This window comes from Daucus carota, chromosome 2, assembly GCF_001625215.2.
Source record: "Daucus carota subsp. sativus chromosome 2, DH1 v3.0, whole genome shotgun sequence".
Classification (NCBI taxonomy): Eukaryota; Viridiplantae; Streptophyta; class Magnoliopsida; order Apiales; family Apiaceae; genus Daucus; species Daucus carota.
The window spans coordinates 13,214,353-13,237,002 of NC_030382.2; the positions used below are offsets into that span (position 1 = coordinate 13,214,353).

Below are 22,650 nucleotides of genomic sequence, written 5' to 3' on the forward strand. Positions count from 1 at the left end.
TCAGAACCACATCAAAACCCTTGCAGACATGTAGAGCTCCACCTTCACCTTTAAAACTGAAACCCTTGTTGTCTGACATACTCAAAGATACTAGATTCTTCGTCATAAGTGGGACATGCCTAACATCATTCAATGTGCAGAAATTACCATCATGTGTCTGAAGTTTAACCGAGCCTATTCCAACCGTCTCACAAACAGAATTGTTAGCCATAGAAATTTTTCCACCATCTACTTGCTCGTAGGTTGTGAACCACTCCCTGCGCGGACATATATGGTAAGACGCTCCAGAGTCAAGAATCCACACATCAGAGTGATGTGTGTCATTGGCAGCAACTAGAGCAATATCATCTTCAGAATCAGCATCAGCTATAGCAGCGGTACCTGCAGCACCACCCTCCAATTTATCCTGCCGCTTCTTTTTATTGGGACAATCAGATTTCCAGTGTCCGTTCTCTTTACAGTAATTGCAGACAACATTAGCTTTCGAAACCTTAGGAGTTGGTTTCTTGGATTTATATTTCCCTGACTTTCCATGTCCGATACTCCCGCTGGCTACTAACCCAACAACCTGAATATCTGCACCTGTACCAGCCGCCTTATGGCGCAACTCTCTAGAATGAAGAGAAGATCTAACCTCCTCCAGAGAAATAGTATCTTTACCAACAATAAACGATTGCACAAAATTCTCATATGATAATGGTAAAGAAACTAACAGAACTAAAGCAGCATCCTCATCTTCAACTTTAACATCAATATTACGCAATTCTAATAGAATTGTGTTTAACTGGTCTAAGTGATCTCGAAGAGACATACCCTCTTGCATCCGCAGACTAAACAGACGTTGCTTCAGAAGCAACTTATTTGTTAAAGACTTTGTCATGTAGAGACTTTCAAGCTTTAACCACAAACCAGACGCGGTATCCTCCTTCGCAATTTCAGTAATAATATCATCTGCAAGACACAACAAAATTGTTGAGTGTGCCTTTTCTTCGAGACTGGCCATCTCAGCGCTTTCAGAATCTTTCGATTTCTTGTTCAACAGCGCCCAAAGCCCCTGTTGCTTTAACAAGGCACGCATCTTGATTTGCCATAAACTGAAACTATTCCTCCCAGTAAATTTGTCGACCTTCACGTTAATACCACCAGACATCTTTCTGACCGTAACCTCGCTCTCTGATGCTAGTTTGTTATAACGGAAGTAAGAAAGATTATAATAAACGTAAAGGAAGAACACAAATAGGCAGAAGAGAAAAGTTTTATTGATCTTGAGGATACAGATGCAGCATACGTTTTTTTTAGGTTATGACCCAGAAAGTATGACCTACAGAGTTTATATACTACTCCTAGGGTTATAGAAAAGCCCAGAAAACAGGCTACAAAAAAGCCCAGAAAATAGGCCCAAAACCGATTCAAGGCATATTTAACATAGGCCTTGTTTGGGAATTAGCGGTTAGCGGGTAACTGTTAGCGGATCGAATTAGCTGTTTTGACTAGCTGATTCAATTAGATGTTTTGACTAGCGGATTGAATTAGCTGTTTCTCGTAAAATTGTTTGGTAAATAGTTGATTGATTAGCTTTTTCTGACGCAAACCGAAACCGCTAATCCAAAAAGCTCCTCAAAGTAGCTTTTTCAAAATTAGCTTTTTGGATCCAAACCTCTATTTCAATCCGCTAACTACCAAACACTAGTATTAGCTTATTTTAGTGGTCAAACCTCTAAAACACCTCAAACCTCTAATTTTGCCCCAAACCTCTAACTTACAAACAGGGCCATAATCATATGCTTCTTGGACCATATATCAAATATAGGATATGCTCTCCTTTTCTTCCCCACAATCTCAAGCTTCAATATTTCTGAATCTTCCGAAATATGCACGAATGCATGAGCACGCGTGAGATAAGAGACGGAGAGATAATTTGTTTAAGAATCTTGATGTTCTATTCATCGATCTGTTGGGATGGGGTTGGAAAATTTTTAAATAACAAGTTTGATTTGGTTTTGATAAAATTATAAAATTAATTAGATCATTTGACTAAATTATTTCTTTATCAAAATTATGTTGTACATGGCTAAATTAGTTATGAAAAAAAATGGGAAAACATTATTTTTTGGCATGAAAGAATTCTATGTATGCTTCACATTTCATATGTGGGGGTGATAGTTCTCGTGTGATTATTCTTGCCGCGTATAGGATATGTCGTAAGAGTGCAGGTAGTTGAGAATGATTAGGGATTGTAACGTATAAAGTAACGTATGAAATCTACTTTTTACAGTTGGACTATAATTTGTTTGTTATGTCAATATCTCAAGAAAGTATATGTTCGTAATGTTGATATTACCTTTTCATATTTGGATATATATTTACTTATTCGATCGATAACGACAACAATCATCAATATCAATATCAATAGGGTTAAATGGCGTTTTGGTCACTTAACTGACCGTAAATTTGCAATTGGGTCATCGAACTCAAAAAGCTGTCAGTCACATCATTATACACCTAAAAATTTTCAGTCAGGTCACTGGCCGTTACACTCCGTTAAATATTTGATGAAAAGCTGACTAAGCGTCGTGACTTGGCACATAAATAAGTCCACTGTGGCATGTACAGTTAGCTGAAGTGGCAATTTGGTCACTCAACTGACTACAAACTTGCAATCGGGTCATCAAACTCAAAAAACTTTCATTTAGGTCACTTATCATAATATCCGTTCAAAATTGAAAAAAAAAAGAATTAAAAGTTTGCAGCACCTTGTTTTCTCTTTTGAAAATTTCAAAACTTATTAACAAATGAAACAAATACACACATAAAATCAATAGTTTCACCCACAAAAACTTAAATTTTGTTTATCTCTTATCGGTGTATATATCTTGAGGTCATTTTGGAAAAACTCATTAAATTTTTGATGGATTTTTCCACAGTGTCCAAAAGATATTATAAAATGACAATAGATTTATAAGTATGAATTTTTTCCAAAATGGCCTTAAGATATATAAAACGATAAGAGATAAATAAAGATTGGGTTTTTGTGGGTGAAACTATTAATTTTATGTGTGTGTATTTGTTTCATTTATTAATAAGTTTCGAAATTATTGAGAGAGAAAAAAAGGTGTTGCATGATAGCTTTTAATTCTTTCTTTTTTCAATTTTAACGTATATTAAGATAAGTGACCTAAATGAAAGTTTTTTGAGTTTGATGATCCGATTGCAAGTTTGTAGTCAGTTGAGTGACCAAAATGCCATTTCAGCTGACTATATATGCCACTGTGGATTTATTTATACCAAGTCACGACGCTTAGTCAGCTTTCCGTCAAATTTTTAACGGAGTGTAACGGCCAGTGACCTGAATGAAAATTTTTAAGAGTATAATGAGGGACCCGATTGCAAGTTTCCGGCCAGTTGAGTGACCAAAACGCCATTTAACCCTATACTTATATAAAGGAGAAGCATGGGGCGTTTAGGTGGCGCCTTTAAAGAGCTCTGTTCTATTTTTCTAATTTTATGAAATTTTTGGATGAAAAAATATCAAAAATAAAAATTGTCTTTTCAAGTTTCGGATATATTGAAAGAAAGTTTCAGGACTACCTTTTTCAAAATATCAAAATCAAATCAGAATACCATCATATTTTTGGAAAATGTGTATACCAAAAACAGAAAATATTTTTGATATATCGTTTTCAAAATATCAAAATCATATTAGAATTTGAAACTATCATCTTATTTTTAGAAAAGTTGTATATCAAAAACCAAAAGGATTTTTGAAAATCAAATCAGAATTTGAAACTATCATGATATTTGGAAAAAGATGTATATAAAAAACAGAAAGTATTTTTGATAAGCCGATCTTTTCTCAAATCAACCCCTATAAATTGAGGTCAGACATCATAAAATTTAAGCACACTTTTTTGTGAGCTTATTTGTCTTCTGCATCTAATAGAATAATGAGTTACATTATGCTAGATGCTTTGAATGATGATAGAGATGATTTGGTTGATAAGAGTAAGAGTTTGTTGGATGTGAGAGTCGACAAATCCAAACCCTGGAGAACAATATAGTCTTGACATGATATTGATGGATGGAAAGATCAATAAATTAATTGTTACTGATATATCTTTGTTCATTATTCTTTTATAATATTTGTTTTGTTCATCGGACATGTTTGTTGTTGTTAATTTTTATATGGTTTACTTTGTGTACAAAATATTATTCATGCAACACTTCCACAATATATGTTTTGAGTGACAGCTGTTTATACAGTGTTAAAAAAATAAAGGTTGTTTATGATATAAAATTTATTTTATTCTATCTACAAATATTAATTTTGAATCTTTAATATAATTTTTATAAACTGCGACAAATTTATTTTATTTTATAAATATTAATTTTGAATCTTTAATATAATTTTATAAGACCTCCGCAACGCGTGGCTTCTCAACTAGTTAATAAAACTGAAATTATGAATCAGTTTAGGAGCCCCTTTGACACCCGCACGACCACACTCACCCCTCGTCGCATCCACAGAGATTTTAGTCTTCTTCTGCTGCTTCCAAAGTGACTTTAACCCCCTAACTCTCCCTCTCTATCTCTATCTCTCTCTCTCTCTCTCCCCACCCCCTCTCTCTCTCTCACACACACACACATCTGAAGCATAATGGTGCAACAAAGGGATAAGTGGGGTTTGAGTCTGAGCTTGAGCTTTCCGGGCTCTTCCAATCATCACCACAAACTTACAAACAATAATAATCAGACCGCTCATGTTTCATCACCACTGGAGCTTAATCTCGTGCCTTCTGCAACCTCCAATCCTCTCCCCGAAAACACCACTCAGAAATCTCACTCATCAGGTTCTTTCACATTCTTTTTTTTTCTCAATGTCACTGCATATCTTTATCACGTCGTGAATTAATTGTCTCGTTTGACTCATCTATGAATATATAGGCCCCAACATGGAGACGTGCAGAGTGGACCGAAGATGCTCATTGACAGGAATAGACCTTGAAGTGGACCAAAGATGCTCGTTGACAGGAATAGACCTGAACGGGTTACCAGCAGCTGACATAGGAGACGAAGCTGATCGTGTGCTGTCGCCCAACAGAACACAATCAAGTTTGAGCGGAAACAAAAGGAGTCTAATTCGAGAGGGAGCCGGTGGTGAAAATGTTACAGAATGTTCCACTGACCAAGAAGATGGCGATAATTCTAGGAAGAAATTGAGGCGATAATTCTGACCAAGAAGATGGCGATAATTATACACCCACACACTCATATCTGTCGACAAAATTTGAACTACCGATCTCCTCTAAAGAGAGCGAGTTGAACCATTAAACCAAGAGGCATATAAAAAATCTAAATTTCTTTGCTGACAGAGTATCTAAAAGAGGGTAGCAACCCTTGGAAAGCATAAGAATACAAATTAAAAAAAAAAAGAAAATAACAAAATATTCGGCAGCATTGAATAAATAGTAATGAATAACTTCTATAATTGGGAATGACCATTTAATTACTGAAAATGGACTATAACAGGGATCAACCTGTAAAACTTAATTGACAGTTATAACAAATTTTACCTAGAGAAATTCCATTATTTTGTTTTAAAAACAAGACTAAAGAGACTGGAATTGTTTTTGTCCGCAGAACCAAAAGACTGCTTTGGCGAAAAGATTGGGTTTAAAACATCGACAAGTGGAGGTATGGTTTCAGAATCGGAGGGCAAGGTAAGATAGTTCTTTGTATAATTCTAGTGGGTATAGTAGTTATTACTCTTGGGACATTTCTTTTCGAGATTAAAAATAAATTATCTATGCTATATTGAAATTAGAAAAGGTAATCGGATCATTTGACGAGATTATTCGTTTATTGGATATTTATTTATCATTATTATGTTGTACATTGCTAAATAAATTATTAAAAAAAATAAGGGAACATTATCTTTTGGCATGCATGAAAGAATCATATACTTCACCTTTCATGTGTTGGGGTGACAATTCTCGTGTGGTTTTTCTTGTTGCACATAGGATATTGTCGTAAGAGAGCAGGTAATCATGAACGATGAGGGATTGTAACGTATAGAATCCGCTTTTCACGGTTGGACTATAATATCTTGTTATGTCAGTATTCAAGAAAGTATACGCTCGTGATGTTAATAGCCCTTTTTGTATTTGGATATGTATTGACTTACTCGATTAATAACGACAAGAATTATAGCAGAATGTTTTGTACATAAACTCTACAAATTTATATTGTTCGGTTGCAATATGCTTTAATTTGATTTCTGTACGTAGGGGAAAACTAATTCATTATACGTATACTTACAATTTATTAACTCCATTATGCATGAGATATGAGATATCTACGGTGTGGACAAATTATTTTTTATTTACTATTTTTTTTTTTTACTTTTTTCGATCTCAAAAGGGACTAAATACCTGAAGCACCACACTTGTTTCTTTTTTGCACAATAAAGGGTTACCAAATGGAGAGGTACCTCAACTGGGACTGGGGCGGGGCCCGTTGCAGCAACCCTCGAAAATCAATATAAAATTTTCTATAAGTCATGATTTAATATTTGGTAAATATTTGATTCTATGCCCCGGCTGACCTCCAAAACTTAGTTGTGTATTGTTTTAGTCCCCACTATTTCAAATTTTTTATTTAATACTGACTACTGATCTTTGGAAGGAACAGTTCTTGGTAAAATATTGTTTTGTTTTCTACTAGGCAGATCAGTTATAACTTACTCCCTCCGTCCCCCTGAATTGTATACATTGGGGGACGGGGACGCGGCACGGACTTTAATACTCTTGTGAAGTGTAGTTATGTAATTTATTTTAAATTTTTTTTTTTCTGAATTGAAGTTTGGATGTTATATCTTTATTCAGAAAAAAAAAATCTCAAAAATAAGTTACGGAACTATATTTTATAAGAGCATTGAAATGCGTGTCGAACAGTTGAAAAGAAACGTATACAATTAAATGGGACAGAGGGAGTAACTGTTTATAATTTTTTGGTATGTGCAGAACCAAGTTGAAGCAAACAGAGATTGACTGTGAGTTCCTGAAGAGATATTTCCATGCTCTAACAGAAGAAAACGCGAAGCTGAAAAAAGAGGTTCAAGAATTGAGGGCATTCAAACTGTCTCCACAGTTCTCCATCCCTCCCACCACCCTCACCATATGTCCTTCATGTGAGCATTTTTCTAAATCCTCATCAGCCCCGACCTTGTCTGTGTGTCCATCATCGACACATTCTAAGCAGCCTCAGGTCCATGCTATGAGTGCTTCAACCATCGACTCCATTTCAACTTGTGCACCAAATGTTGATTAGCCTCAAACGTTAAAGTCAAACGGCTCGGACTCTTTTCTTGTTACTTCTATCATATATGTCGACGCTGAACTGTTCTATGGACAATGTTGTCAACATGGTGTATTATTATGAATATGAAGTTGTAGAACTTTAGCTATCAGTATCATATGTTTAGAATGTCTCTCTAATCCACCAAATTGTAGTTCCTTTCTTAGTTTCTAGTCATCTAGTACATATTGTTAGCGAAAATTTCAACATTTAGTATCATATTGTTATGAACGTAAATGAATCGAGCGGAGCCGGTTTTTTGTGTTGCAATTTTCTTTTGAAATCTAGTTTCGTAATTAACTTATCGAATATTTTTTTTTTGACAAAATGCAAATTTATTCCATTAAATTAAAACAAGTGTAGTCGGGACAAGTCCCCAACTGACAATGCAATCAGATTGATAAACAATAAACGAGCTAAACAAATAGCCGCATTGTTTCCAGACTGCTTAACACACAGAGTCCAAGGATTTTTGAAACTGAAAATGAATACAAAGGCTTCTCGAGTAATCCAGCCTACATCAATCCCGAAAATGGTAGCTTCACAATTGACCTTCACAATAGTTCCATGGCTGTTGCGGTGTTCAGGAGACTCAGTTGTAAAAATTAAGCAATGAGGAACAAGAGTCCTCGAATAATGAACTATAATTTGTGAAAGGTGAGCACATGCGATCGCCACCGTTCCAAGCATACCCCAGCTATCTACATGCCGGGAGCCAGCTATAGACATGCCGAAAGTATTAATGATGCGATAATCCAGATCTCCCAAAACTCCATCCCAAATATTTTCATTGATAACACAGAAAGACATAACAACCACAAATATAACAACGCAGAATCAACCAAAAATTGGGTACTAAATCAACACACGTCAAAAGACGAGACGGGAAAACACAATCGGACCTTTAATTTCAAAAGATCTGATTTATTCATAAAACAATCAAGCCCAAGCTCAAATCCGAAACAGATCCGAGAATAAAACTCGATTGAAATCTTCGAGGTTTAAGCAACACTCGATTTTATTGAATTAGAAGATAAGTAGAGGGCGGAGGGAGGGCGGGGCGCTGGGCAGGGGAGGGAGGTTGATTAGAGAAGTAAGGGGAAAGGAGGCTTGAAGAGGAATGAAGGGGAGGGGGAAGGATAGATCGGGAGAGATAGGGGTGGCGGCCGCCGGTGGAGGATAGATGATAGGTTAGGGTAGGTCGACTCTCATAACAACTCGCCAGCTTTATTATTATTATTGTTTTATTTTATTAGTTGAACTAGAGTTTACTAATAAATGAATTGGATTTGAGTTGTTCTTGGATAATTTCAAATCTTTAACTTTTTTATCTCTGGCTCCTTCAATATTTTTCGCTTTCAAAAATGATGCACAATGAGTTACAATATAATATTAACAAATGCAAGAAAAAATAAAATAAAAAAAGCAAAAATTTATATATATGTATGCGCACGCGCATATGTATATGTGTTTGTATATGTATGTGTGTATATATATATTATGTCTTAACGAACCTAGTTCGAGTTTATTGAGTGGGTCAAATTTGATTCTTTATGAATAATTTGAATAAAACTCAAATTGATTAGAATTTTTATAAGCAAATTTGTTTTATCTGAACTAAATTTTCGACAATGAGTGGAATTTTTCAAGAGAAGAGCTCAATTCATTTGCGACCAACAACACTTGAAGTACCCGGCCCACTTGTGCTATTCTTTCTTCGATCATATATGTTGATCATTTGGATCTCCACTTCTGAAACATAGCTACAAGCTCACTTTGGAAGAACTTAATTAGAGCTTGAGGTGGTTTAAGTGTCTAATTAAATATATATATATATATATATATATATATATATATATATAAATAAATTTGATTGTGAGATTCTAATTAAAGATATAAAGATATAAGACAAATTATGTGTTCAAAAGATCATAGATATCTTGATAAATGGTAATTTGTACTTATTTAAGAAAAAAGAACTTCTTTTTTCTTGATAAGCAAAAGAAATTGAACTTAATACTAAAACTTATATTAAATTTGTTAGAAATCAATTTATCTAAAATTTCAAGCCATATAAACTTTTTATCGGTATTTTTAAAGAAAACTTAACAAACTCTCACACTATATCTAAATTAAGATTCGATATCCTAATAATCAATGTTGTGGAATGTGCAAATCGGTTCTAAGCGACGGAAGGACCTTCTAGCGCTTAAGCGGTAAAGCAGACGCTTAAGCGGAATTTTAAGCGGGTCCATAAACGGATTAATAATATATAATTAAATATTTAGTTATAATATTAATATATTTAAAAATAAAATTATGTTGTGGTAAGAATTTAAAGTTATAATATTTTGATGAAATATATATATGTTTAAATTTTTTTGATATAATTATAGTTATATTATAAAAAAATTAATATTTTAAAATTAAAAAATTGACAAGTCGACATCATTTTGACTGCTTAATTACCGCTTAACGACCGCTTAATCCGCTTAATAGTCCGCTTAATTTTCAAAAATGCTTAATAACCCGCTTAGTACAAAATCGAAGCGTTTTAGAGCTGATTCCGCTTAGGCAGCCGCTTAATGCGCTTTTCAGAACACTGATAATGATTGAATAAGTTGCTCAAGTTGGGCTCAATGGAGACCAAAAACTTTGGAGGCCTTTAGAGACTACAAGATCTACCGTTAAAATAATATGACAATTAATGGACATGATTAAAAAAAATTTGTCCTACATTTCTTGTCTTGCATTTCTAGTAATGTAATATTAATAATTTACATTATTCTTATCCTGCGTTTCTAGTAATGTATTATTAATATTCTTGTTATGCATTTCTTGTTTCAGTTTTAATTCAAAACTATCTTTATAATTTACACTATTTTTGTCATGCATTTCATTAATAATTTGTTCCGCATATTTGTGATATATTTAAGTGTTATTTTGTCTTGCAACAAATTCAATTCGTTGCAGAACAATGACAATGAGTTCAGTGCCAATCATAGCAATGTCTAACTACATCTTTATTTTGTATGTAATCATTATTTTTATTTGTTAGGCTTTCGGTGATTGAACACCAATATTATGGAATTATTATTTTATGTTATGCAGGATTTAGAATTCCTGCTTGTTGTTCACCGATTTAGAAGTGCAGGACATGATAAAGAGAGAAAACGAATGTGCAGGACAAATATCTGCAAGCCCTTGGATGGGTAAGAAATGAATGGATGTGACTAAGTCTCTAAAACCTCCATAAAAATCAGTCTCCATACAACTTTTCTCTAAGTTCGCTCATATTTTAGAAAAAGGAGGCTTTAACTAATTTAGTGGGGATGTTTCATGATGCTATAACTAATAAAGAATAGATAAGATATGGACTATACAAGTATACATATGATATATATAAAGTGCAATCCAGAATCTTGAAGGATATGATCATATGCTTCTTGGACCATATATCATATATATGATATGCTCTCCTTATTTCCCACAATCTTAAGCTTCATTTTTGAATCTTTCGATATATGCCCGAATGCATGCGCACGTGTGAGATAAGAGTCGGAGAGATAACTTCTTTGAGAATCTTGATGTTCTGTTCATCGATCTGTTGGGACGGGACTGGAAAAAATTTAAATACTAGGTTGGATTTGGATTTGTTTGCATAAGCAAGCAAGTCTTGGTTTGAAACATGGACAAGTGGAGTTATGGTTTCACAACAGGATGACAAGGAAAGTAGTTATTATTTCAGAGATTTTTATTCATTTATCAAGATTAAATATACATTATCTTTATTATATTGAAATTTTAAAAAATAATTAGATCGTTAGACTAGATTATTTCTTTATCAAAATTACGTTATACATTGCTAATTAGTTAAAAAAAAAATGGGAAAACGTTATATTTTGGCATGAAAGAATCCTATGCTTCACATTTCATGTGCCGGGGTGACAATTCTCGTGTGATTATTCTTGTCGCATGTAGGATATTGTCGTAAGTACGTAGGTAGTTGAGAACGATTATGGATTGTAACGTATAATGTAACGTATAAAATATGCTTTTCACAGTTGGACTATAATTTGTTTATTATGTCAGTATCTCAAGAAAGTATATGTTTATGACGGTGATAATCCCTTTTCATATTTGGATATATATTTACTCCATCGATAACGACAAGTATAATAAAAATGAAATTATGAATTGTGTAGGGGCTCCTTTGACACCCGCACGGGCCACACCCACCCCCTAACACATTGCCACCTCTCTCCCTCTCTCACACACACACATCTGAAGCATAATGGTGCAACAAAGAGATGAGTTGGGTTTGAGTCTGAGCTTGAGCTTTCCGGGCTCTTTCAATCACAACCACAAACTTACAAACAATAACAATCAGACGGCTCATGTTTCATCACCACTGGAGCTGAATGATCTCGTGCCTTCTGCAACCCCCAATCTTGTCCCCGAAAACAACACTCAGAAATCTCACTCAGGTGCTTTCACATTCTTTTTATTCTCAATAGTCACTGCATATCATCGTAAAATAACGGTCTCGTTTGACTTATCTATGAATATATAGGTCCGAAAATGGAGACATGCAGAGAGGACCGAAGATACTCGTTAACAGGAATAGACCTGAACGGGTTACCAACAGCTGACATGGGAGACGAAGCTGATCGTGTGTTGTCGCCCAACAGCACACCATCAAGTTTGTGCGGAAATAAAAGGAGTCTAATTCGAGAGGGTGCCAATGGTGAAAATGTTACAGAATTTTCCATTGACCAAGAAGATGGCGATAATTCTAGGAAGAAATTGAGGCTTTCGATAGACCAGACTGCTATTCTTGAGGCGAGCTTCAGAGAACACAATACTCTCAGCCATGTAAGTTGTCACTTCGCATTGTACTTGATTTGTCACACTTGTTTGATTTTAATTAAACCATTTAGCAAATGATCATTTGGTACACCATTTAGGCTGTGTTCACTTGGGTGGAATGGAATGAGGGGAGAATGGAATGAAATTTGTATTATAAATTGTGAGTGATTTAGTGAATTTATTTATAATTTCCATTCCTTCACTAATTCCATTCTAACTATTTTAACTAAAAATCTAACCCACATGTATTGAAAGGAATGTTGATTCCATTTGTTCATCATCTTTTCCTATCATCTTCTTCATGAAAAGTTATAACTCACTCAAATTTTATCATTATTGCATCATCCTTTTTTCTATATCCATAAAACTTGTCCATATATTTTCATTCCATTCTCTCCTCATTCCATTCCATGAAGTGAACACAACCTTAGTGAATGTGTTTTTATACTTACGCACCCACACACTCATATCGAATTGACAAAATGTGAACGAGCGATCTCCTCTAAAGAGAGCGAGTTGAACCATTAAATTAAGAGGCATTTGGCTATTTGGAAATGGAGCAATTAAATTTATTTGCTGACAAAGTATCCGAAAGAGGGTAGCAACCCTTGGAAAACATAAGAATATAAAATGACAAAAAGAAAATAACAAAAATTCGGTAGCATCGACTAGATAATATTGAATAACTTCTCTAATTCGAAAAGACCATTTAATTACTGAAAATGGATTATAGTAGGGATCAACCTGTTAAATTTAATTGACAGTTACAAATTTTACCTAGAGAAATTTTATTATTTTGTTTTGACTGTCTGCAGAACCAAAAGACTGCTTTGGCGAAAAGACTGGGTTTGAAACATCGACAAGTGGAGGTATGGTTTCAGAATCGGAGGGCAAGGTAAGATGGTTCTTTGTATTATTCTTTGTTATGTTGAAATTAAAAAAGTATTTGAATTATTTGATGATATTATTCGTTTATTGGATATTCATTTATCATAATTATGTTGTACATTGCTAAAGTAATTATGCAAAAAATGGGAGAACATTATCTTTTGGCATAAAGAATCCTATGCTTCACCTTTCATGTATTGGGGTGACAATTCTTGTGTGATTTTTCTTGTCGCATATAGTATATTGTCGTAAGAGAGCATGTAGTCATGAACGCGATGAGGGATTGTAACTTATAAAATTGCTTTTCACGGTTGACTATAGCTTCTTGTTATGTCAAAAGTATACGTTCGTGACGTTAATAGCCCCTTTTTTCATGTTTGGATATGACTTACTCGATCGATAACGACAAGAATTATAATAATAATGAAATTATGAATTGTTCTTCTACAGAATGTTTGATACGTAAAATCTATAAATTTATATTCTTCGGTTGAAAAATGCTTTAATTTGATTTCTGTACATAGGGGAAAACTGATTCATTATAGGTATTCTTACAATTTATTGACTCTATTATGCTTGAGAACTAAGATCTCTGCAGTGTGGACAAATTAAAAATTTTATTTTTATTATTTTTACCTTTTTCTGATCTTAAAAAGGACTAAATACATGAAGCACCAGCTGCACCACACTTGTTTCTTTGTTGCACAATAAAGGGTTACCAAATGGAGAGGTACCTCGTATTGGACTAGGGCGGGGCGGGTTTCAGCAACCCTGGAAAATCAAGATAAAATTTTCTACAAGTCATGATTTTTAGTTAAAATTTGGTAAATATTTGATTTTGAGCCCCGGCTGACCTCCAATACTTGGCCGTGTATTGTTTTAGTCCTGACTATTTCAAAATTCTTATTTGGAAGAAACAGTACTTGGTAAAATATTGCTTTGTTTTTTGCTAGGCAGATTAGTTATAAATGAATTGTATATAATTTTTTTGTATGTGCAGAACCAAGTTGAAGCAAACAGAGATTGACTATGAGTTCCTGAAGACATATTTCCGCGCTCTAACAGAAGAAAACGCGAAGCTGAAAAAAGAGGTGCAAGAATTGAGGACATTCAAACTGTCTCCCCAGGTCTCCATCCCTCCCACCACCCTCACCATATGTCCTTCTTGTGAGCATCTCTCTGAGCCCTCATCAGCCCCGACCTTCTCAGTGTGTCCATCATCGACACGTTCTGAGACTCCTCAGGTCCATGCTATGAGTACTACCACCATCGCCTCCATTTCAACTTGTGCACCAAACGTTGATTAGCCTCAAACGTAAAAAATCAAATGACTCAGACTCTTTTCTCTTTACTTCTATCATCTATGTCGACGCTGAATTGTTCGATGAACAATGTTGTCAACATGGTGTAATATGAATATGAACTTGTAGAACGTTAGCTATCAGTGTCATGTTTAGAACGTCTCTCTAATTCACCAAATTGTAGTTCCTTTCTTAATTTCTACTTTCTAGTCACCTTCAGTGCATGTTGTTAGTGAATATTTGGTGCTTTTATTCCACTTGTGGGAACTTCATATCTGATTCGGAAGTAGCTGATCAGACCTTATAAGTGTTTTTCTTGTTTATCTTTTCTGCCTTGTAATGCAGGTGAATTTTAACAGCAGCTTCATTGAACATCATTTAACATTCACAATATAACTTTGTCCCTTCTAAATACTCGAACACAGCTACAAAAATGGTTATTTTACAAGACTGCGGGATAGACCAACTTTTCTGGCATTCAAATAGTACAAGGAAACAACAATTAGGCACTTGAATACTACAATGGATATGTTATTACTAGAACACTCGTAAACAATACATTAGATACAAGCAGCATCCAAACGAAAGTCAGATACATTGGATGGAAGAAAATATAAATTAATGTAGCTCCTTCGCTACCCTCACCGGTTTGTCTTTCAAAAATGCCATATCACTATTTGGTGTAGTGAATAGGTGGTGATCTGAATCCTCCTCTACAGTCTCTACTGATAAAAACGATCCACCAGAATCCGACGCATCATCTGTATCTTGATTAACAAAATTTAAAAGTAGATATTAACACACATCCAAAAATGTATCAAGATATTAAATTTTATCGTCTACTCCACTATATCATAAGGTTTCATTTCACCTCAAATCTCATAACAGATGTAATATGAATAAACAAAATCTTTGTGTTTTCATTTAGCTTTGTTAGTCTTGACTCATAATCACAAGGATTATATCCACAGACTTTTGCTTTATTTTGCCATAATATCTGGTTTTAAATGAATTATATATTTTATATCACTTTCTAGTTTGTTTCGCGGGAACTATTTTTCAATATAACCCCACCGTCGCCCTTCTTGACTTTTTAATAATAAATAAATAAATAAATCTCGTGGAAATGAACATGTCATTCCGTTGGATGACTTGAGCACTATATACTATCACCTCATACTGGACAGTGGACAATGTAGCGTGTCCACCTCTAAGAGGCTTATGCAAAGTGAGAAGGGATTACTTTAATTTATTTTTGACAACATTCTGTTCCACTTTAACTCCTAGACTCATAATGTGAACCCCAATATTGACAATCTGGATTTACAAAAATATGCCAGCTTCCATGTAAAAGCTAACTTGGCAAAATAAATTATACACAACTTTTCCTAGAAACAAATTTGAGCCTAAAAATGACAAGGGCACCATATATTTTAATAGTAAACTTGCAACTTCTCAATTATGAACCTTGATACCAAACTTATAATACGAAAAAAGAACTAACCAGAATATACTTGATGATCAGGCAGATGTCTGACTGGCACTGCTGTGACCTGAATACTTTCTGGCAGTAGACAGTTGCAACAAGAACCTGAAACTTTCGACTTTAATTATACAAGTTTGAAGTAAGAAAAAAAATGGAGGTTGGGTTTTTAGTGAGTCTAGTGGTAAAGGCAATCCTCCCCAATGACAAAGGTCATAGGCTCATCTCCTCCTTCCCCCATCCCATCATACAAAAATTTATAACTTATCAAAAAGAAAAAAAAAAAGGAAAGAAGAATGTGTCAAAGTAGGACTGCACTTACGAAGGAGGCACAAAGACAGCAATTTTAAAACATCATACAAAATACATCAATTCTAACTTTTAGGAAACGAACACAGGTTCTACTCACCTAATTTGGCAAGCCGATTAACCCACCCTGGGATACCCTTTCCAGTGAGACGCAAACACACTTCGTTCGTAAAATGGTTGCAGTTCTTCGCAATCAAATGATATGTGTCACCGTGAAATTTTCCGGAGAGGTTCTCCATAAATGACCGGAACTCTGAATGAGACATATCAGTGGTGCCCAAAAGTACTGAACGCCTGAAAATGAAACCTGGACAACTTTTGGGTTCTACCTCAAACACCCCGCTAGATGAATATTCATGGGCTCCAAATCCATACTCTAAACCATGTACTGTTCATTGAATGAAAGATTTATCACACCAACAAAAAAGGCAAGCATTAATATCTGGAAGAGAACCATGTCAGATTGGTATTGTCGTTCTTATAATCCCGACAAAAACTGGTTTGCACCACATTTACATTAGGGATCTCAATACCAAAGGAAGAAGAGGCATGATACAAGAGCCAAATTCAGCAGAAAAAAATAAATACAGTACATCATGTATTCTCTGGTTAAGGTTGCAGTGAAAAGTGGACACTAATTTTATCCCCCAAAACCATAGTATGACTGCACTTAATTCTTGTCTGATTTTTCAAATATACACATATTTCGCATCTCCACTATAAGTCAATCCCAAGGTAACGTTAGTAAGCCTTCTCAGTAACAACTTATACAGATACTCTCTATCTTTCATATTTATATTACCTAAGTAATATAAATATGAAAGATAGAGAGTATCTGTATTCACGAGTCACAACAACTTATGTAAGCTTTACAATTATATAAAAAAAAGTAACTATTTGATGCATATCCTGAATTAAGGTTTGCCAGAAATATGAACAAGATTACTAAGCACCAACTTCCATATTTAATTTTTTTTGCCAATTTCCAACTTCCCCATATTAGTCTACATGTAATGGCCCTTATCTTAAATTCTAAATTTTTATACATACATCTTCCTAAAAGTTTATATAAGCATAATACTTTTCAGTGTATACATAATCATTAATCAAGTACAAAATGAAATCTTTAACTCTGCAAATCACTTACATACTTAGTTATTCCAATTATACTGGTAATCAAAATACAGTAAAAAGAAAAGCACGAATACATCAACTTGATTCAATCTTTACATAAGAACTATAGACCAAAACTCTAGCAAAATGTGTACCTTCGATACCAGAGTGGAAAATTCCAAGGCCGACCCAATAAAGGTAATTGTTAATCGGAGTAAGATCATATACATTAAGATACAAAGGAGCACGATTGCTTCCTCCATTCTGCTTCTGCTCCCTAGACGAGCTGGACGGAAACAAACGCATAGTGTACACACACACACACACCCTTCCCCCAACTCTCAATAACAATATCCTTCACACAAATACAACCTCAAAATCTATTAAACCCACTCCTTAATCCCCCCGACCAACTGCAATTAAACACGAAAAGAAAATAAGAATCAAAACTTTGCAACAACCCAACACAAATTGAAGTCCATTCGATACAAATACACATAAGTTCTCATAATTAAACACAAATTTCTCTAATTCAAGCTAATATCAACTAAAACCACTTAATAAACCCTAAACAAATGCAATTAAACAAAACCCATCAATAAAAATCAAAACTTCACAAAATTTAACACTATACAAGGCCTAAAATCAACTTAAATGGGGATAAAAACTGTAAAGATTTAAACTTTAATGAGAATTGAAGTAGATCCGAGTAAAACCCTAGCAGCATAACATGATATTGAAAAAATGAATTGAAGCTCAAGAAGTGAAGATACAGAAATTTGTATGTATAATATGTAGTGTATTTTTAGAGTTTGAGAGAAAGAGAGAGAGCTTACATATAATTGAGTTCAATTCTGGAATGCTTTGGTGTCAGAAGAGAGACAGAGGGAATTATTGTATGTATGTATATTTTTGTTTTACACAGTAGTTAGATTTTTGTTTGGTTTATTAGGTGGTCAAAGCCTATGTTTGACCCTCACATTCTTTAGTTTCATTTTTTTTTCTTTTAGTTCATTTTTTTTTTGCTAATTTTCTTTAGTTTCATTTTTAATTATAAGAAGAATGAAAATCAAATTTATTCGAAAAATGAATTGTTAAAAAAAGGGTTTACACTCCACTAAATTATTAGTTGATCAATTTGTATTTTTTATATTTTATAATATAACTTGTCAGTATATTTGAAAAAATTTCAAGTCGAATGACATAAATCGAAATGAATGCTTCTTTTCGGGATTAATACACATCACGATTTTTTAAATACTTAATTTTGTAAGTATGTATATTTTGATTCGTAATATAGAAAGATTCACTTAAAGATATCAAAATGGTTTGATTTAATAATAGATTCAATTAAACAAAAATATATCATATTTTTTTTTATGGATACCATTTATTTTATCATAATAATTATAAAGAACAATTTTATAATCTTTTTAGGAGTCCAAGACCACTATTTTAGAAAATAGATACCTCTACTCAGACTACTACTTTAGAAAGTAGAACAGTTGTGTCTGATTAGTTATCTTTGTTTACATTTGTTTCCAGTTTAGAACACAAAACCAAAACTATGTTCAACAGATCAATGAGTTAATCTAAGTTAGTTCATAACAACTTTCTAAAGTAAAGGTGATTAGGATGTACACTTATAAGATCTCTGTCAATACAAGACTTGGAAGACTAATAGACTATACACATGAATTGTGGCATGAGGATTTCTTGCATTGCTCATAAGGAGTTCTAGCAAAGTTTCTGGAAACAGTGGTGGTGTTTCGGCACGAAAGCACATTTGATCTGAGACACATCTAGGCATTTTCAGAGTGATGTGGTCTGACAATTGGAATCTGGAGCATCGACTATGTTGTAGTACAATGAAGAGAGCTTTCCATCGAATTTAGAAACTACTGGATGAACGTTAAGTCCACAGTATTTCTTCCCTAGACGTGCAATGCAGATGTCGATGATCTTTTTGAACATGTTGTCACTCTGGATAAGTGGTTGCTCTGTGAACTCATCTAATGGCATCCACTGTGAAAATGATATTAAGAAAACAAATGTCCGTCTTTAATTGAGCATCTTTCTGGCTATTATCTAGAAAACTGATTAATGTATTATCATCGAGTCAAATTGTGTTACCTTGGCTGCTTGAACTTCAATATCATCAATCATGATTTGATTTGACAGTGGTCTCAGCATGCAGACAAAGAATAAATCTGACTTTTGGAAGGCCACATTTTGAGCATGTCTGCAATTACATTTCAATATTTATTAAAAGTTTAATTATAAGTTAGGAGAAGTGAAAAGTAAACACTCTGCATAAGAATAGCACCAAAGTGGAAATCAGGGCAGGCAATGACATCTGATCAATCTACGACGTTCTTGTCAGTTATTTTAAGCAGCAGTTTTAATCCAGTAAAAATTTCTTAGGCTTGAGAAGGTAGAGTTTAGCAAGATAGTGTGTTATTAATATGACTTCTGAAGAAGCAGAAATCTTTCTGTACCTGAAAGCAACGACTTCTATGAATTCAGTATCGATCTGCAAAATATAAAAGACAAGAAAAAGCTCGTGAATGCACACTACAAGACGGAGCTGGTATATATTTAAGGGAACAATGTACGAAGTCCTTACACCAGTTTCCTCCTTTACTTCTCTTACAGCTCCGGTAAATATCTCCTCTGACTGAAGATAATAAAGAAATGAAAATAAAACAAGATAATAAATGCACCTGGCAGATATTGAAGTTCAAATATTAAAGAAACAAACCTCTTGAATGAAACCAGTAGGTAGTTTCCACAGGCCAGTAAGTGCTGGTGCTGTGTGTTTCTCTTGCACTACAAGCACCTGCAATGGTAATATATGTACCCAGAAATTTATTAGAATTTTTCGGGTTTTTAGACTTGATAAGCAGAATACAAGGGGTAAAAGGAATTCACTATGCAGACTGTAATTTGAAGCAGCCATGACTAAAGAAACCAAATGTCCTTTACCGGCAGAAAATTAGTATCACAGTTTACCTCATTGTTTTCATTAATCACAAAACTCCCAACTCCAACTTGATGAGAAGCATTATCAGGAAGCATGCAAGGTCCTTCCGGAATCCAGTAAGTCATCATGAGATATCTTCTTTCGGCATGATGGTACTGAAACCCTTCCTAAAAAACAGCCACAGTCCAAAACTTGAATTACTGCACCTACAGAGTAGCTAAAGGCCTTACATTGAAAATCATAATCTGTTTTTTTACCTTTACTGCTATGGGAACAAGCTCGGATTTTTCTAGTGGGAGCTTCAGCCAAACTCCTTTCTTACCCTGAAATTAAAAAAAACATTTAGCCCGATTAGAAATTCAGAAGAATTTTCTCCCTGATTTTCCCAGTAATCCAGTTCATTGTGTAGCCTATAGACCGAATGTACTTATAAAACAAAATATTGAAATTACCATCAACATCCAACGCGAAAGAGATGAACGGAGAACAGAAGCAAAAACACTAGGATTAGATGGTAAATTTTCTGGATTAATTACAACTCCACCATACTCATCATCCAAATAGTCGAGTACCCTTTTACTAAAATATATATTTGGGCTTGCACCATTATTTCCATTCATCCGGAACGAATAAGTGTCCACCATTACTCTCTCTTTCGCAACTAAACTCATACCATTCCCTGAAGTGCTTAGGTAAGAAGCCTTTGTAAAGTTACCTAACAATAACAAACCAAGAAAACGAAAGCAGCAAAGACAAGGCAGAAGCAAATCAGCAATTCTCCAACATTATTAAGGTAGAACATAATTACACAAACAACAGAGAAAGATAGATCAATATATCACACAAGCAAAATCAAATTCAAAACTAATAGATGATCATGTTAACCACATATGATCCAATTAAGTCATCCTCGAGACCGGGTAACTTAACATGGTATCAGAGCGATCCTCGAGATTGAGTAACTTAACATGGTATCAGAGCGACCTTCGAGAGCACGTAATAATAGATAATGAGCTTTTCTCCAAAAGAGTAGAAAATTTACCTTTGCAGGAACAGAGTTGTGGGGCTTTTCGACCAACTATGTGACTGGAGTTGCAGAAGGGCCTGGATAAAGACTTGGAAACACACAGTTTCAACTCCATTTTCAAAACCTCTCAAGAATCAAACATAAGCCTCAGAGCTACATAAACATCTAAACTTAAAGATTAAGAAGTGGTTTAGTACAAAGATACTTATAATTAAGTATCAATTATGAAGAAAACAAGATAATATTAGTGGGTATATGTGGGGAGTTGCAGTGTTGGATTAATATGAGTGTTATATTATGATGCATTGGTGGGACAAAACAATATACTAGTAACACCTTGTGCAGTTACACATATAAAATATCTAGTGGGTTTTTGATTAAAAGAAGGGAGAATGCGTGGACAGCATAATAGCATGTGATTTCCTTATATCTGGCTGAGAAGTGATACCCTATCAAAATGTGAGTTAGTGCCATGTCCTTGTTTTTAGATTACTTGTTCAGTCAAGCTCATGAGGACTGTGCTCAAGTCCTGTTCTTTCATAGTTCATGAAATGACCTAATATTAGGTAGTTGTAGTCACTTCATATGGGAGGATCTTTGAGTAACCTGTTAATTTAAAATCTAAATATAATTATATTAAACGAATAGATGGGAAGACCTAAACCCGAAATCCCAAATGTAATTATTTAGCAGTAAAATATCTCTAAACATGACTCATAATGTCACTTCAAAACGCAACTTCGTGTTGTGTTTAAAAAACGCAACTTTAAATCGTATTTTCAGTTGCAAACGCAACTTCACGTCGTGTTTTCCTCTGAAAATCAAAACGCAACTTCAAGTCGTGTTTTGAAGTGATAGTTGAGGCCATTTTCCAGAAAATGACATTGAGGCCCATTTGTCCTAAAATAATGACTTTTGGGTCGCTCTAAACTGAGCTCAGATTTTATTAGGGATGTAATCTGGGGGGAACGAGGCCGAGTTTTGAGCCGGACGTAATTTGAGCTGAGGTTAATCGAGTCGGGCGAGCCATCTCATTTAACTTATATTGTTTTTTCTACTATACTTTAACAGAATGACAGGAGTCGATCTCTAAAGCAGAGCATGACTGGTAACCAACTGACCATTATTAAAGATTGAAGTTGCTGATAAATAATGATAATATAAAATAGGTTTATCGGTTCAGACGTGTGAGTCGAGAATCATGCTTATTGGATGATAAGTACATCATGCATGTTTGTTAAATAAGAGGCACTGATCTGATGCTCAATCAATCTACCTAATTCTCTGCGTGCACAATATGTTTAATGAGTTGGAAAGCTTAAAC

General features: G+C 34.4%; 4 protein-coding genes and 1 pseudogene across 5 annotated transcripts in view; 2 read left to right on the forward strand and 3 right to left on the reverse strand.

Moving 5' to 3' along the window:
• LOC108209999 (transcription factor KUA1) overlaps nt 1–6,863 on the reverse strand; it is a 91,955-nt gene extending 85,092 nt beyond the window's left edge. The window contains exon 1 of the mRNA XM_064086489.1: nt 6,859–6,863. The gene's annotated coding sequence lies outside the window, so the exon portion shown is untranslated. The remainder of the gene's footprint in view (nt 1–6,858) is intronic.
• LOC108207112 (homeobox-leucine zipper protein HAT4-like) lies at nt 4,624–7,378 on the forward strand (annotated as a pseudogene).
• Nucleotides 7,379–11,647: 4,269 nt separating this feature from the next.
• Nucleotides 11,648–14,417, forward strand: LOC108208541 (homeobox-leucine zipper protein HAT4). The gene is made up of 4 exons (XM_017379073.2): nt 11,648–11,840; nt 11,927–12,228; nt 13,038–13,117; nt 14,111–14,417. Exons 1-4 carry the CDS (start codon nt 11,648–11,650, stop codon nt 14,415–14,417), a joined length of 882 nt encoding a protein of 293 aa, XP_017234562.1.
• A 452-nt stretch (nt 14,418–14,869) lies between these two features.
• Nucleotides 14,870–18,235, reverse strand: LOC108205690 (deSI-like protein At4g17486). Of its 2 annotated transcripts, none has more exons than XM_064086490.1 (5): nt 18,153–18,235; nt 17,472–17,729; nt 16,304–16,591; nt 15,916–16,002; nt 14,870–15,172 (listed from the first exon to the last, which is right to left on the reverse strand). In XM_064086490.1, the coding sequence occupies exons 2-5, from the start codon at nt 17,620–17,622 to the stop codon at nt 15,030–15,032; spliced, it is 669 nt and encodes a 222-aa protein (XP_063942560.1). In that variant the 5' UTR covers nt 17,623–17,729; nt 18,153–18,235; the 3' UTR covers nt 14,870–15,029. The 2 variants fall into 2 exon arrangements, with proteins under 2 accessions (XP_063942560.1, XP_017231197.1); XM_017375708.2 differs by having other exon boundaries at nt 14,870–15,178.
• A 647-nt stretch (nt 18,236–18,882) lies between these two features.
• On the reverse strand, nt 18,883–21,780 carry LOC108206207 (nudix hydrolase 8). The gene is made up of 9 exons (XM_017376429.2): nt 21,342–21,780; nt 20,752–21,014; nt 20,557–20,622; nt 20,329–20,466; nt 20,078–20,155; nt 19,943–19,993; nt 19,815–19,849; nt 19,450–19,558; nt 18,883–19,341 (listed from the first exon to the last, which is right to left on the reverse strand). Exons 1-9 carry the CDS (start codon nt 21,439–21,441, stop codon nt 19,129–19,131), a joined length of 1,053 nt encoding a protein of 350 aa, XP_017231918.1. The 5' UTR covers nt 21,442–21,780; the 3' UTR covers nt 18,883–19,128.
• Nucleotides 21,781–22,650: the final 870 nt, after the last annotated feature.